The 14,726-nt window shown below is 47.8% G+C and overlaps 1 protein-coding gene across 1 annotated transcript in view; it reads left to right on the top strand.

Moving 5' to 3' along the window:
• The window catches only part of LOC125454726 (dapper homolog 2-like), a 31,420-nt gene extending 17,609 nt beyond the window's left edge, over window positions 1-13,811 (top strand). The window contains exons 3-5 of the mRNA XM_048535836.2: window positions 4,467-4,599; window positions 10,607-10,909; window positions 11,933-13,811. Of these exons, the coding sequence (XP_048391793.2) occupies window positions 4,467-4,599; window positions 10,607-10,909; window positions 11,933-13,230 (1,734 nt within the window). The 3' untranslated portion in view covers window positions 13,231-13,811. The remainder of the gene's footprint in view (window positions 1-4,466; window positions 4,600-10,606; window positions 10,910-11,932) is intronic.
• The last annotated feature ends 915 nt before the right edge of the window (window positions 13,812-14,726 follow it).

Genomic DNA, 14,726 nt, shown 5'->3' with positions numbered 1-14,726 from the left:
TGACAAAGTTGATTGATGAGGGAAAGGCTGTAGGTATCATCTACATGAACTTCAGTAAGGCATTTGATAAGGTTCCCCATGGCAGGCTGATGGAGAAAGTGAAGTCACATGGGGTCCAGGGTGTGCTAGCTAGATGGATAAAAAACTGGCTGGGCAACAGGAGACAGAGGGTAGTAGTTGAAGGGAGTTTCTCAAATTGGAGACCTGTGACCAGTGGTGTTCCACAGGGATCTGTGCTGGGACCACTGTTGTTTGTGATATATGTAAATGATCTGGAGGAAGGTGTAGGTGGTCTGATCAGCAAGTTTGCTGATGACACTAAGATTGGTTGAGTAGCAGATAGAGAAGGGGACTGTCAGAAATTACAGCAGAATATAGATAGACTGAAGAGTTGGGCAGACAAATGGCAGATGGAGTTCAATCCGGGCAAATGCGAGGTGATGCATTTTGGAATATCAAATCCAAGGGCGAACTATACAGTAAATGGAAAAGTCCTTGGGAAAATTGATGAACAGAGAGATCTGGGTGTTCAGGTCCATTGTTCCCTGAAGGTGGCAACGCAGGTCAATAGGGTGGTCAAGTAGGCATATGGCATGCTTTCCTTCAATGGGCGGGGTATTGAGTACAAGAGTTGGCAGGTCATGTTGCAGTTGTATAGGACTTTGGTTTGGCCACATTTGGAGTACTGTGTACAGTTCTGGTCACCACATTACCAAAAGGATGTGGATGCTTTGGAGAGGGTGCGGAGGAGGTTCACCAGGATGTTGCTTGGTATGGAGGGTGCTTGCTATGAAGAGAGGTTGAGTAGTTTAGGATTATTTTCATTAGAAAGATGGAGATTGAGGGGGGACCTGATTGAGGTCTACACAATCATGAGGGGTATAGACAGGGTGGAAAGCAAAAAGCTTTTTTCCCAGAGTGGGGGACTCAATTACTAGGGGTCATGAGTTCAAAGTGAGAGGAGGAAAGTTTAAGGGAGATATGCGTGGAAAGTTCTTTACACAGAGGGTGGTGGGTGCCTGGAACGTGTTGCCAGCGGAGGTGGTAGACGGAGACACGTTAGCGTCTTTTAAGATATATTTGGAGAGGTACATGGATGGGCAGGGAGCAAATGGACACAGACCGTTAGAAAATAGATGACAGGTTAGACAGAGGATCTTGATCGGCGCAGGCTTGGAGGGCCGAAGGGCCTGTTCCTGTGCTGTAGGTTTCTTTGTTTTCATTGAAATCTTAGAATTTGTCTGCCACCAATCCTCCCATGGCCACTATGTTTGAAAGGTTTCCATTGGCTTTAAAATGGGCTTTGAAGTATTTGGTCAAGAAGGGCATCACATAGGTTCAAGTCTGTACTTTAAATTTTGACGTTGAGGGGCATCTGTTCAGCAAGCCTGATTGTACCCTTGTATCTCATGCTTACATCTTCTGTAAGTGAGTGCTTATTTTTTTACAATGTATTTATATGGAGCTTCGGGGTTCCCTGAATTATTTCATAGCCAATGAGGTATACTGAATGTGTAATCAGTGTGGTGGAGGAGGGAAATATGACAGCCAAATGGTGCACAGCAAAATCCCACAGAGTAGGATGCTCCAGACAACTGCCCTGCTCTTTGACCCCCTGGGCAGAGGCTAGGAAAGGGGTCACTGAATAACAAGTCAGTAGCGACCGCCACTCCATAATCCTGAGGCTCTGAGGACCAGCCCCTTTGGTGCCACAGAAGATGCCTTTGAAATGACTGGCACTGTGTGTGGCATTTTGGTATTCAGGTGCGCAGTAGGGAGTAGGCTGCAAGAGCAAGAAGTGATTCAAAGTCTGATTCACGTGACTGAGATGACACAAAACCATAGAAACTTAGAAAATAGGAAGTAGTAGGTCATTCGGCCCTTCAAGCCTGCAGCACCATTCGCTGAAATCATGTCTGATCATCTAGCTCCGTCCCCTGTTCCCTCATTTTCCTTGGAACAAGAAACCTTAAAGGGACATTTATGAAGAGATTCTCAGAAATAGTGAGCAGCTACGGGCAGAAGCAGGTTAGCAGACATTTAGAGGGGAAAAATGAGGAACGTTTTTAAAAAACATTTAGTCAGTGAATTGCTTGTAATGTATGTGATGCCTAAAAGTGTTGGAAGTGGATTCTTTTAAAAGGAATTCAATCTGTATTCACTGAGGACAGATTATCAGGGTCACTGACAAAGAGATGGGAAGTTGGGGACCAACTGGATGGCTCCTTCAAAGAGCTGGCACATGAGCTGTGGGCTGAATGACCTGCTTAGTGTGAAATGAAGCTTCATTCCCCCTGGAACCTGGAGCGTGACGAGGTCGTGGGTCACTCAGCCAGATTTCTATTTGCTTTCATCTTCCTTGTGTCAGTTTTTAACTGCAACAATTGGAGAGCACTCTCTTGCTCTCTCTTCACACGCAGGTTTGGGAAGCTATAATTATTGGAAACTGAATCGTTGCACATCGCATGATCACAATTAATGTCTTTGTTTTTCTTGAAATGCCTGAAATGAGATCTTTTTACAATCTGCTGAATTATCAATGACTGCTGTATATCTTTATGACCACTCTACGTGAGCTACTGCCATTAATCAAGACAGTCTAAGACTTTGGCTCTCTTTAATCACTTCCTTGATGTGGATTTGGATTGTCGTGAAACTGTAAATGCAAGTCTAAAAAATGAATCACTTCAGATGCTGTCACCTGAGTAAGTAATTGCATCTCCATTTTCCTTCTCAGTCAAGCAACGATGTATCCAGATTGTGTTTTTAAAACAGTAAGTTGCTGACTACTTTCCTGGCACGGATGTTCCGCAGTTGGGTGGTCAGCTGTGTGTGGATCAGACAGCACTTGTGCGCTGTACTGTACCCCCCCATTTCTTGTGACATGGAAGGTTTCAGTAGTGGTTTCTAATGGATGGCTCTATTGCCTCTGAGCCTGAGGTCTGCTCAGGAGGCTTGAGAACAAATCTTTCCCAGAGCAGTAGCGAGGGAGTGTTGCTCTCTCTGAGGTGCCATCTTTCTGGGTGAAGTATTAAACCCTTTGCCTGTAAAAGATCTGCCGGTCCTTTCAGCAGAAGTAAGATGTTGAGGAGCCTTGACAGAGAATGTATGGAAAAGCTGTTTCTCTGCTCGTGGGCAATCTAGTGGGTGGGGGGTGGGGGGTGGGGGGGGAGAGGTGTCCATCTTGTTAAAAGAAGGGGGTTCCCCCATTTGACACCAAGATAAGGAGAAAACATTTTCAAAGACGGTCATGTGTCTTTGGAACTCTCTGCCATAAGACTTGGGAGGCAGAAGTAGGCCATTCAACCCATCAAGTGTGCTCTATACTCCTCAAAAGGTGTTCAAAGCCGATCCTTTGAGTGTTTTTAGTGCAGAGATAGATGTACTCGTGTTGTCAGCATAAGTTGGGGGTGCAGTGTGTTCAGATCAGTCATGATCTTATTTAATGGGCAAGCAAACTTGAGGGAATGAGTGGCCAACTCCCGCTCCTATTTCATATGTTTGTATTTGAAGAAGAGCAGAGGGGTTTCTCTGGACTGTACTCCAGGCAACCAATACTGCTGAGAAATGGACGTGTTATTAACCCATGGCTGCATATAAATGCAAGTTGGTGTTCTGAAGGAGCTTGCTGTCTGCAAATTGGCTGCTGCTTTTGTGCCGTTAGAGCAGCAACTCTAATTTGTCGGCTGTAAGACACTTTGATATATCCTGAGGTTGCTTATAAGCACGGCATAAATGCAAATTTCTGTTGCATCTTTTTGTAGAGTGGTAAGGAATCTGTGGTGAAGCAGGACTCTCGGGGTTTTGTGAACAGCTTTCACTCTCCCTGCCTTATATGTTCTGAGTTCCACGGTTTTCGCAGGTAGCAGGGAGGCAATAGGAGCCATCGTTGTAGTTTTAGTAGGAGATGTAATAGCACCAGAACTGCTGTGGAGTCATTCCTCAGACAGATGCCATGTTGGAGGAACCATTGTGGTCCAGGTTGATGGACTGAACTGCCTCCTTTTTTTTTGTTGTTTCAAAGCTACACCATTCGTAAAGTTTGTTGCATGAGGAGTCAAAGTTGACCTTCTGTAAAATACAGTGTATTTCCTGTAGTACAATAAGTTGCACATTGAGGTTGATTTGTGGTGTGTAAGTCAAATATAAGTTGACCTCATTAGAATTTAGGAAAGAAAAGAGTCATTTTGTACTTAATATTGATTCTAGTTTCTCTCTCCGCAGATACTTCTCGGTATTCTGAGTTCCTCCAGAACTTTCAGACTTTCATTTACTTACAGTTCACACGTTTGATACTGAGGGGGAAATCCTCCTGATCTTCATTCATTTATATGACACTGTATTGTACGCTGCGGCCACCCACTAATATAAAATAGCAGAAATCATTCTGGTCCCTGAAAGTTAATGCTGGAACTTTTCAAAATTCTGTCTTGTTTGAGCAAAAGTCTTTTTTGTTTGCTTTCCAGTCACATTTAAGGAAGCGAGATGCGGGGCTGAAAATTCATCTGCAACAATTGGACCATCAGATCAGTGAGCTCAAGCTCGATGTGAACAAGGCTTCCCCTGAGCAACCAGAGAGTGACAGCAGGCCAAGTTCCGGTAACATTCTCCTGATGTAGCAGTAATGCTGCAGAATCCAGGGCTTCCCTGGATTTGGGTGCAGGTGTGGTGGGGTAGACTGTGTTTTTCAGAAACCTGCAAATGGGAGGAGACTACTCAGTCCCCATTGAGCCTCTCCCACCCGCTGTGATGAGATGGTACCCGTGTGGTATTATTGCTGGGCTATTATTCCAGAGGCCTGTGGCAGACCTAGGTTCAAACCCTGTCATGGCAGCTGGATTTAACAGTCTAGCGATGATCACAAAACTGTTGGGGGGGTGCGGGGGTAGTCTTGGCTGGCTCACTAATGTCCTTTAGGAGTGGAACTTGGAGTGCTTATCTGGTCTGGCATCCCTGCAACACCCTCATCCTGTGAATAAATAATGGAAACAAAAAAAAGGTCATGGCTGAATATGCCTTATATTTGTATACATATAAATCTGCGTCTTGAACATCATCTACCTGCCTTAGTCCCATAAACCCAACAGTAGCCACTTACTGGTAAGATACTCCCTGGTTGTGTGTTGCAACATTTTTAAATTTCATCATGGAGATGATGTCTCCAATTATTGATGAATCTAAAAGTATGTCATAATTATAAGACAGTCACTAATAATAAATTTGTGGAAAATGTCCTTATGTAGATCTCAACTCTGGATTCCCTTATATACCTCCTTTTGAGCCAGTTGTTAAAACCTATCCCTTTTAACAATTTTAAAAATTAAACTAAAAATTCTACTTTTGTTTATCACCTTATTTTTCTTACCTGATCAGCTTTTTCTTTAAAATTCTTCTACTTAGGCATTTGTCACTTTTTGCCAAAATATATTTGTGTGAGATATCGCTGCCAGCCCATATGCAGGTGCAGCCAACATAGCACAACAGAGAAAAGCCTTGGGGGGGTTTCATGATGTTAAAGGCACTAATAAACAGAAGTTGTTGTTGCTGAAAGTGTTGAGAATGTGAAACTTGTTACTGCTTGGATTAGCGTCGGTGCATTTTAGGATAGGTGCAGCAGAGAGAGAGAGGCAAAAGGTATGACCAGTTATAGTAGTGGGGTGGGAGGAGTCTGGCTTGAAGTATAGCTACCAGCATGGACCAGATGGGCCAAATGGCCTGTTTACAAATTCTTTCATGGGATGTGGATATTACTGGCAAGACCAGTGTTTGTTGGCCATCCCTAATTGCCTTGAATTTAGTGCCCTGCTGGGTTGGGTGTTGGGGAGAGGACAGTAAGAGTCAACCATATTATTGTGGGTCTGGAGTCAAATGTAGGCCAGTCCAAGTGAGAAAGGCAGATTTCCTTCCTTATAGGACATTAGTGAGCAGGTTTTACTGACAATCATAGTTTCATGGGGACCAAGGATTTATAGGATATATATTTATAATTATTTTCTAATCAACCTGTTCAGAGATGCTCTTGCACACCTCTGTGGGACAGGTGGGATTTGAACCTGGGTCTGCAGGCTCAGAGGTAGGGACAGGTTTGTGACCTGAGTATAAATTTCCATCGGCTGTCATGATGGGATTTGAATCCATGCCCCCAGAACATTGGGCTGTCCTTCTGGATTACCAGCTCAATGACATCAAGACCACCTCTCCCTCTTCGTGGCTTTATCCTTTTTCTTGGTGAATCAACCTGGATTAGAAAACAAATAGGTTGGCAATTTATTGCTGTGTGTCCTGCATACTACAGGTATCTTGCTATTGCAAGTGTAATGTTCAGACCAACACTAGACTCCCTCTGTTGAATAACTAATGCAGCAGCATGATGGCATGTGTTGACTGCAATTGGTTTGTATGTGTGTTGATATGAATATATCACCTTGCCTAACCTGGTGTGTTTGTATTGTAGCATCTCCCAGTCCATTAACAAATGCTGTTGCTGCCCGAAAGCTGTTCATGTTTCACAGATTTCTCTGATTGCTACGTTCCTCCACTTTAGCTGGAGAGTACCTAGTGTGTGACTAATCCTAAACCCCATACACCCCCCAACTCTGATAGTCCCACTCCAGCAGCAGAACAGTTGAAACACACGGTTTAGGAGCAAGTGGAGACCACTCTATCTCTTGAGCCTGTTGTACCATTCAACAAGATCACAGCTGATCTGCATATTAGGTTTATAGCAACAATCAGTTCCTTTTATACACAGGGTCACGTCTCTTCATTGAGTCATACAGCACGGAAACAGACCCTTTGGTTCAACTAGTCCGTGCCTACCACGTTTCCCAAGTTAAACAAGCCCCACTTGCCTGCATTTGGCCTGCAATCCCCCTCGTTCTCACACACCACCCCACCAACCTCCGGATACAACGCATCATCCTCCGACACTTCCGCCATTTACAATCCGACCCCACCACCCAAGACATTTTTCCATCCCCACCCATGTCTGCTTTCCGGAGAGACCACTCTCTCCGTGACTCCCTTGTTCGCTCCACACTGCCCTCCAACCCCACCACACCCGGCACCTTCCTCTGCAACCGCAGGAAATGCTACACTTGACCCCACACCTCCTCCCTCACCCCTATCCCAGGCCCCAAGATGACTTTCCATATTAAGCAGAGGTTCACCTGCACATCTGCCAATGTGGTATACTGTATCCATTGTACCTGGTGTGGCTTCCTCTACATTGGGGAAACCAAGCGGAGGCTTGGGGACCGCTTTGTAGAACACGTCTGCTCGGTTCGCAATAAACAACTGCACCTCCCAGACACGAACCATTTCAACTCCCCCTCCCATTCTTTAGATGACATGTCCATCATGGGCCTCCTGCAGTGCCACAATGATGCCACCCGAAGGTTGCAGGAACAGCAACTCATATTCCGCTTGGGAACCCTGCAGCCCAATGGTATCAATGTAGACTTCACCAGCTTCAAAATGTCCCCTTCCCCCACCGCATCCCAAAACCAGCCCAGTTCGTCCCCTGCCCCCACTGCATCCCAAAACCAACCCAGCCTGTCTCTGCCTCCCTAACCTGTTTTTCCTCTCACCCATCCCTTCCTCCCACCTCAAGCTGCACCTCCATTTCCTACCTACTAACCTCATCCCACCTCCTTGACCTGTCTGTCTTCCCTGGACTGACCTATCCCCTCCCTACCTCCCCACCTATACTCTCCTCTCCACCTATCTTCTTTTCTCTCCATCTTCGGTCCGCCTCCCCCTCTCTCCCTATTTATTCCAGAACCCTCACCCCATCCCCCTCTCTGATGAAGGGTCTAGGCCCGAAACGTCAGCTTTTGTGCTCCTGAGATGCTGCTTGGCCTACTGTGTTCATCCAGCTTCACACTTTATTAACCTCTAAACCATTCCCATTCATGCCCCTGTCCGAATTCATGTCCCTACTTCATGCTGAACAGTCCATTTACGCCAGCACCCAGTTGGGGTTATCTTGTGCGATAATGTTCTCTAGCTGTGAGGATTTGCCCGAGCTCCTTGAGATTTGGATACAGGAATAGAACTAGGCCATTCAGTCCTCAATACAGTGATGGCTGATAGAACGCCTTAAGTGCTCTTATTCACCCCATCTCCATAACCCTGTACCCACCTGATGACTTCTAATTCGTCTTTGATCTCCATGATGTTGCATCTGTTTTATCTTCCATAGTACCCATTGACTAACTCCCATCATCGTCACCCTGAGAATTAATGATTTCCCCACCTTTGGTTTAAACTCTCTTTATATTATCAACTATCTTTGCTGTCTCTCCAACACAGAATTGGCCATTTGATCTTTGCGATCGGACCAGCTCTTGGGCAGAGAGTTTGATCGTAGCTCCTGAGTTCTTTCATCTTTGACTCAGTCAACACCTTGCCCTGAATTAATTCTGCAATTCCCATTTTGAAATTATTGATGGCAAACATTTCTATACCAATTGGGATAAAGCATTCCAGATCCCAAGAGCTCTTGAGGGGGAAGAATGTCTTTTTTAATCTGCCCTCTGGATATTTTATCAATTTATCTTGAATCCTTGACCTCAGTTCCTCCCCCTCTACTTTATCTCTCTAGGATTAATCTACCTCTTGTCTGCAGCTTTTCTAGAGCAAGTTTGTGTGAACTGAGCTTGATCTCCTCAGCCTGGTCTTCATTGTGGATCAGGCTGTTAACCTTGAAATCCTGGTTAATGTTTGGAATGTGACCAATTCTATCTTGGCTCCCTCTCCCAATCTCTTCCAGTTTTCTACAATTGCGGGGTAAGTAACAATGGAGTGAGATGAAATTGGGTTGGTTTGATCTTGTGTGGAGCCTGAATGCTGGCATGCTGTAATTAGGCAGAATGGTCTGTCCTCTGATACAAACTTAGTCAATACCTTTACATTTCTTGGTATTTTCTCTTCCAGTTGTAAAACTGATCCAGATTTGTTTGCAAGCCTCTTGTACATCCAATGTACACTTGGTACATTTCTAACATATCCTATTAACTTCCAATTTTTCCATATTTTCGGAAGGATACAGTCTCATTGGAAATGGTTCTTGTGGCACAGTGGGTAGTGTCCTTACCTCTGAGCCAGAAGATTCAGATTTGTAGCCCACCTCCCCTAGAATTGTGTCATAACATTTCTGAACACGTTGATTAAAATGACTATCATTGAACCCTTGCAGTGTAGAAGCAGGCCATTTGGCCTATCAAGTCCATGCTGACCCTCTGAAGAGCAACTCAATCCCCCATCCTATCCCCACTTTTCCCTTGGCTAACCCACCTAGCCTGCATATCCCTGGACAATCTAGACAGCTTAGCCTGGACAATCCACCTAATGGGCATAACAAAGTGTGGAGCTGGATGAACACAGCAGGCCAAGCAGCATCTTAGGAGCACAAAAGCTGACGTTTCGGGCCTAGACCCTTCATCCTAATGGGCACATCCTTTGATTGTTGGGGGGGAAATGGCAACGCCCAGAGGGAACATGCAAACTCCACAGACAGTTGCCCAAGGCTGGAATTGAACCCAGTTCCCCAGTGCCATGCTAACCACTGAGCCACCGCAACTATATTTGCTTTAGAAGGGCTACAGTGAAAGCTTATTAAAGAGGTCCCTGGGATGAGCAGGTTCCTCAATGACATGAAATGATGGCTCAAGATTCTCTGGAGCTCAGAAAAATGAGAGGTAATCTCATTGAAATGTTGAAGATCCTGAAGGGGATCCACAGTGGGGTCTCAGAGAGACTGTTTCCACTGGTCATGGAATCTAAACACAGATATGGTCTCGGGATAAAGAACCAATGGGTTTTTTCTCTGAGATGAGGAGAAATTTCATTACTTGAAAGGTATAATATCTTTGGAATTCTGTAACCCCCAGAAGGATGCTGCATTGTTGAATCTATTTATGCCTGGATAGACAGTTCTTTCTCAGGGAATTGCAGGAAATGGCGAGCAGGCAGGAAAAGATGTTTAATGTTAAAGATCATCCATGATTGTATTGAATGTTGGATCAGTCTCAACCAGTTGGATATTGCTCCAATTTCTTGCTGTTTTGGTGTTTGTTTTTCTGATTTTAACAGGTCGTTGAACTGAAATGAGGGGAGGTGGTGGTGGATTGGTAATGTCGTGAGGCTGGTAACCTCAGGCCCACGTTCTGGGGACGTGTTCAATCCCATTGTAGCAGACGGTGAAATCTGAATTCAGCCAAAAACTCTGGGATAAGAAGTTAGCCCAGTGGGCTGTCAGTTGTAACAAAAACCCATTAGGGTTCATTCACGTCCTTTTTAGAGAAGGAAATCTTCCACCCTCTCATGGTCTGGCCTACATGTGCCTCTAGGCCCACAGCAATGTGTTGTTGAGTTTGGACAATTAGGGATGGGCAATAAATGCTGGCCTAGCCAGCAATGCCCTCATCCTGTGAATGAATTTTTTTTAAAAACCTTCTCCTTACACTCTCGCCTCACCCCAGGGATAACGCCTGACCCTCTGTGTGTTTGTAGACAAAGTCCTTGTTTCATCTCCGTAATCAGCTGTGCTTTGGTCTCTTTGTGAGGTTGTGGTTCTGAGTGTGATTTGGTTTCCGCTCCACAGGGTTTTACGAACTCAGTGATGGAGGGTCCTGCTCCCTGTCCACCTCCTGCACTTCCATGTCCAGTGAGCGTACCTCACCGTCGCTGGGCAGCCTGTGGTACTGCAGCCGCCCAGCCGAGACAAGGGCCCTGAGGTCAGAGGTACGGCCTCGCTCGGCCGATGAGCTCACCGTGCAGTCGACAGCCTTCAAACAGCAAGGTCCTGGCAAAAGGCCGGGGGGAGGCATTCGAACAAGTGCCGAGCTGCTTCCCGGCTTCCACCTTGCCAGGCTCGGGGTCCCTCGGCAGAGACCAGTCTCTACAGGTACTTGGGATCTATCCTGCTTCGAAGAGAAAGGGGTGTAGGGGACTGACTGATGCTGGACGAAGCAGAGCACTGGGCTGATACCAGAGAAGTTCACCAGGCTGATCCTGGTACAGGGGGACTGTCTTACGAGGAGAGGTTTGACTGGATTGGGCCTACACACTTCGATAAGAGAATGAGAGTTGACCTTGTTGAAGCGTATGGGATTCTTAAAGGACTTGACAGAGCAGATGTGGAAGGGTTGGTCCTGGACTGTCCCACAAGGAGAAACAGCAGGAATAATCTCAGAATAAGGGGTGGCAGAGTTGAGGAGGAATTTCTTCTCTCAGACGGTAGTGAATCTGTGGAATGTTTTACCACAGAGGGCTATTGAGGCTGGGTCATTAAGTGTATTCAGGGCTAAGACAGACAGATGTTCAATCAGTAACTGAATCACGGATTATGTGGAAAAGGCAGGAAAGTGGAGTTGAGGATTATCAGGCCAGCCAATAAATGATGGGGAAGACTTGATGGGCCGAATGATCTAGTTCTGCTCTTGCGTCTAGTGGTCTCATGGATCGGGAGTCTGGGTGGATAGGGGAAATGGTGCAGGGGTGGGGTGATGAGGAGATGGTGGCGCAAATGTATCGGCGTGATGTGGGGGGAGGTGGTGGACAGTGGATGAGTGGGTGGGAGACTCCAGCTGCTGCAGGGGATGCTGGTGGGTGGTTGGTGAGAGGGGATGGAACCTGACTGGTGGAGCGAGGCGGGTGTGGGTTTAAGGTTGGGGAAAGAGGAGACTTGCGGGGGGGGTGGAATCTTGCACACTGTTTGTGGGACGGGGGTTGAGAATGACCTTTTTGGTGTGGGGTGCAGGGGATGTGTGGGGTAATACCTCTTGGGGGGGGTTGGGTGGGGTGAGAGAGGGAGGAATAAGGGCTAGAGGTTTAGCAGCTTGCGGGAGTTGGGGGGGTGGGGTGGTGCACAAAGTGAATACTAGTGCAAGCGATATGACATGTCTTGTTTCTCCCACCTGTCGCCCAGGGGACCTGGAGAGGTTGGCACCATGGCATGTAACATCTGCAGGCATCTCAGACTGGAAGCTCCCTCAGCCCCCCTCTGCTGGGAGCGAGCACCACCTCCTTGCTCCGCATCGGAACTTCCAGTGTGACCTGATCTCCGAGGACAGCAGCGACATCTACACGTACCCCAGCCCCCTTCACGCCGTGGCTCTGCAGAGCCCCCTGTTCTACCCGGTGGACGACGGGCCCCCCGTGGGCCGGAGCGGTGGTCTGCAGCCACGGGGGATGCTTCTGTCCAACACCGGAGCAGTCGGCCCCAAGGAAGGATCTTCGCCTCAGGCCACCGCTGGAGAGGGAGGGCCCGAACCAAGAGCAAGGGCCATCATGTCAGAGAAGGAGCGGGAACGGTGCGTCGTGGCCTCGCAGAAGGAGGCGGCTGCGAGGCCTGTTGGCAGCTGCAGGGCTGTAGGACCTCCAGCAGGAAGCACTGGATTGAAGTCCCGGGGGGCTAATGGTTGGCCCCCAATCCCACCCCTAGGTTGGGAGGGGCTGGAGGCGGGGGCCGATGTCCCGTTTGGGTTGGCAGTGCCCAGTATTACTTCAGGGACTCGCTCAGGCCCCTTTGGTTCTGTGGGCCTCACCGGGCACGGTGGTCTGGAGCCCGGCATTGACCCCCTGCGGAGGACTGGCTGGAGGCCAGCGGTCAGGCCAGGCAGGGGCAAGAGCGGGTTTGTGCCCACAGAGCCCCGGCTCCAGCTGCAGGTCAGCAAGGTCCAAGTGGCCAGAGCTGAGCGGAGGGTCAGTGGTGAGTCAACGTGGGCAGTTAAGAGACCTGGTGCTCGAGGGGTGATAGCTGTGGCTGAGGAGAGTCCTGGCAGTGGGCGTGCAGCTGGCACAGGGGGCCTCCGAGCTCTGGGCCGCCAGGAGTTCCAGGGTCGGGCCCAGCGGCTGAGGGCAGGCAGGCACCGGGGTCCACGGGCAGGGCTGAGGGCACGGACCCCTCCTTGCTCCCACTCCCACCCCCGCAGTGAGTCAGAGGGCTCAGAGTATTCAGCTGAATGTGCCTCCCTATTCCACTCCACCGTCGTCGAGAGCAGTGAGGGTGAGGGCAGCGAGTACACGGCTAACCGTTTCGGGGACAGCGAGTCGAGTGGGAGCGAGGGCCGAGGGCACAGGGTCGCCCTGGTCTGGCCTCGGGCCTCAGGCGGGCGGCATCTCCCCGCAGAGGCCAGAGTTTGTCGTATCAAGGCGTCGAAAGCTCTGAGGAAAAAGATCCGGAGATTCCAACCTGAATCCTTAAAGGTTATGACTATGGTTTAGGGAGGTCTGGAGGGAAAGTAACCCTAGGCCTCCCCCCGTGGAGACCGGGCGCTGGGCCTGGGGCCTCCTCCCGTGGACATGTCTTGACAAAATAAGAGGTTACCTTTTTTAAAAGAGGAGATGATGATCTGATGGTATTGTCGATCGCTTACTAATCCAGAGATTGGGGTAACCTTCTGGGGTTTGGCTTCAAAAACAGATAATGGTATTTGAACTCAATAAAAATATTTAATGAAGTGACTAATGATGACCAGGTCAGGAAAATTCATCTGGTTCTGTCCTTTTAGAGAAGGAAATCTGCATCCATACCTGGTTCGGCCTACATGTGACTCCAGACCTACAGGGACTTTGCGCAGTTATGGATGGGCAGTAAATGCTGGTGGATCCTTATTCTGTGAATAAATTTTAAAAAGTGAGAGCAGTCTCTAGCTGTGAGCTGTAAATGACCCCGGTGTGGCAGGGCTCCTGGGATGAATCACTCGGTGGGTCTAGTCTTATGCGACTTGTCTTTGTACTCTGTGTATAATACCTTTTACTGTTGTAAGGATGCAGTGTAACAATAAAAATAAAAATATTCCTTTCTGAGCTTAAAAGAGTTGATCCTTTTTTGACTTGTCGGTGCTCACATCAGACAGTAGGGCAGATGTCACCTCACTCAATACAAATACCTTTCTGTATTCCCAAAATCATCTTGGATGATGTGATTGGTCTCTGTATAGGCACCAGGCTGCTAGGAGGATACAAGTGTATTGGGATTAGGAAATGGCGTCAGATTCAAATCCTCAATCCAACAGATCAGTTTTCTAGTTCGTCATTTGCCGGGAAGAACAGTGAAGGAAGCAGTTCGACAATAGTTTCAACCTAAGCTGGACCTGGCCGGAAATCTCTCCGTGGGACCTTTCTGGGAGCTGCCCTGTTCCATCTGCTAAAGAGCTGACCGTTGAAGATTGGAATAGGCCGTTTGTCTCCTCCAAGCCTGCTTCACCATCTGAGGTCATGGCTTTATCTGATTCTGGTCCCAACGTCACATTTCTGACCCCCTCCACCACCCTGCTCCCCCGAATAATCTTTTGACTCTTGTTAGTCAAGAGTGGACCCACGTCTGCCTCAAACATATTCAACGGCCTACCCCATCATTCTCTAAGAGATTTCCAATGACTTCACAACCCCCAACAGAATAAAATGTGCCTCAACTCCATCTTAAAGTAAGCAAAGCAGTGTCCCCCTAGTCCTAATCCCTCCTGCAGAGAGGAAGAAATAGCCACGCTGTCAAATCCCCTTGGGGTCTTCCATGTTTCGATACAAACATGCCTCATTCTTCTAAGTGCTAAGGGTATTCTGAGATGCGTGCAAACATCCTCAGTATAAAGTTGTGTTCTTTATCAGGGAGGGAAAGGGAGGATTGAGAGGAATGACGGGAAGGTGGGGGTCAACCTTACAATGGTTGGGTGGGGGGGGGGTGCAGGCTTTGCTGCGAATAGGAATAAGTCAATATT

This window comes from Stegostoma tigrinum, chromosome 9 (genome assembly GCF_030684315.1).
Source record: "Stegostoma tigrinum isolate sSteTig4 chromosome 9, sSteTig4.hap1, whole genome shotgun sequence".
Classification (NCBI taxonomy): Eukaryota; Metazoa; Chordata; class Chondrichthyes; order Orectolobiformes; family Stegostomatidae; genus Stegostoma; species Stegostoma tigrinum.
Note: the sequence above shows the minus strand (reverse complement) of the source record. Positions and strands in the feature narration are given on the sequence as shown.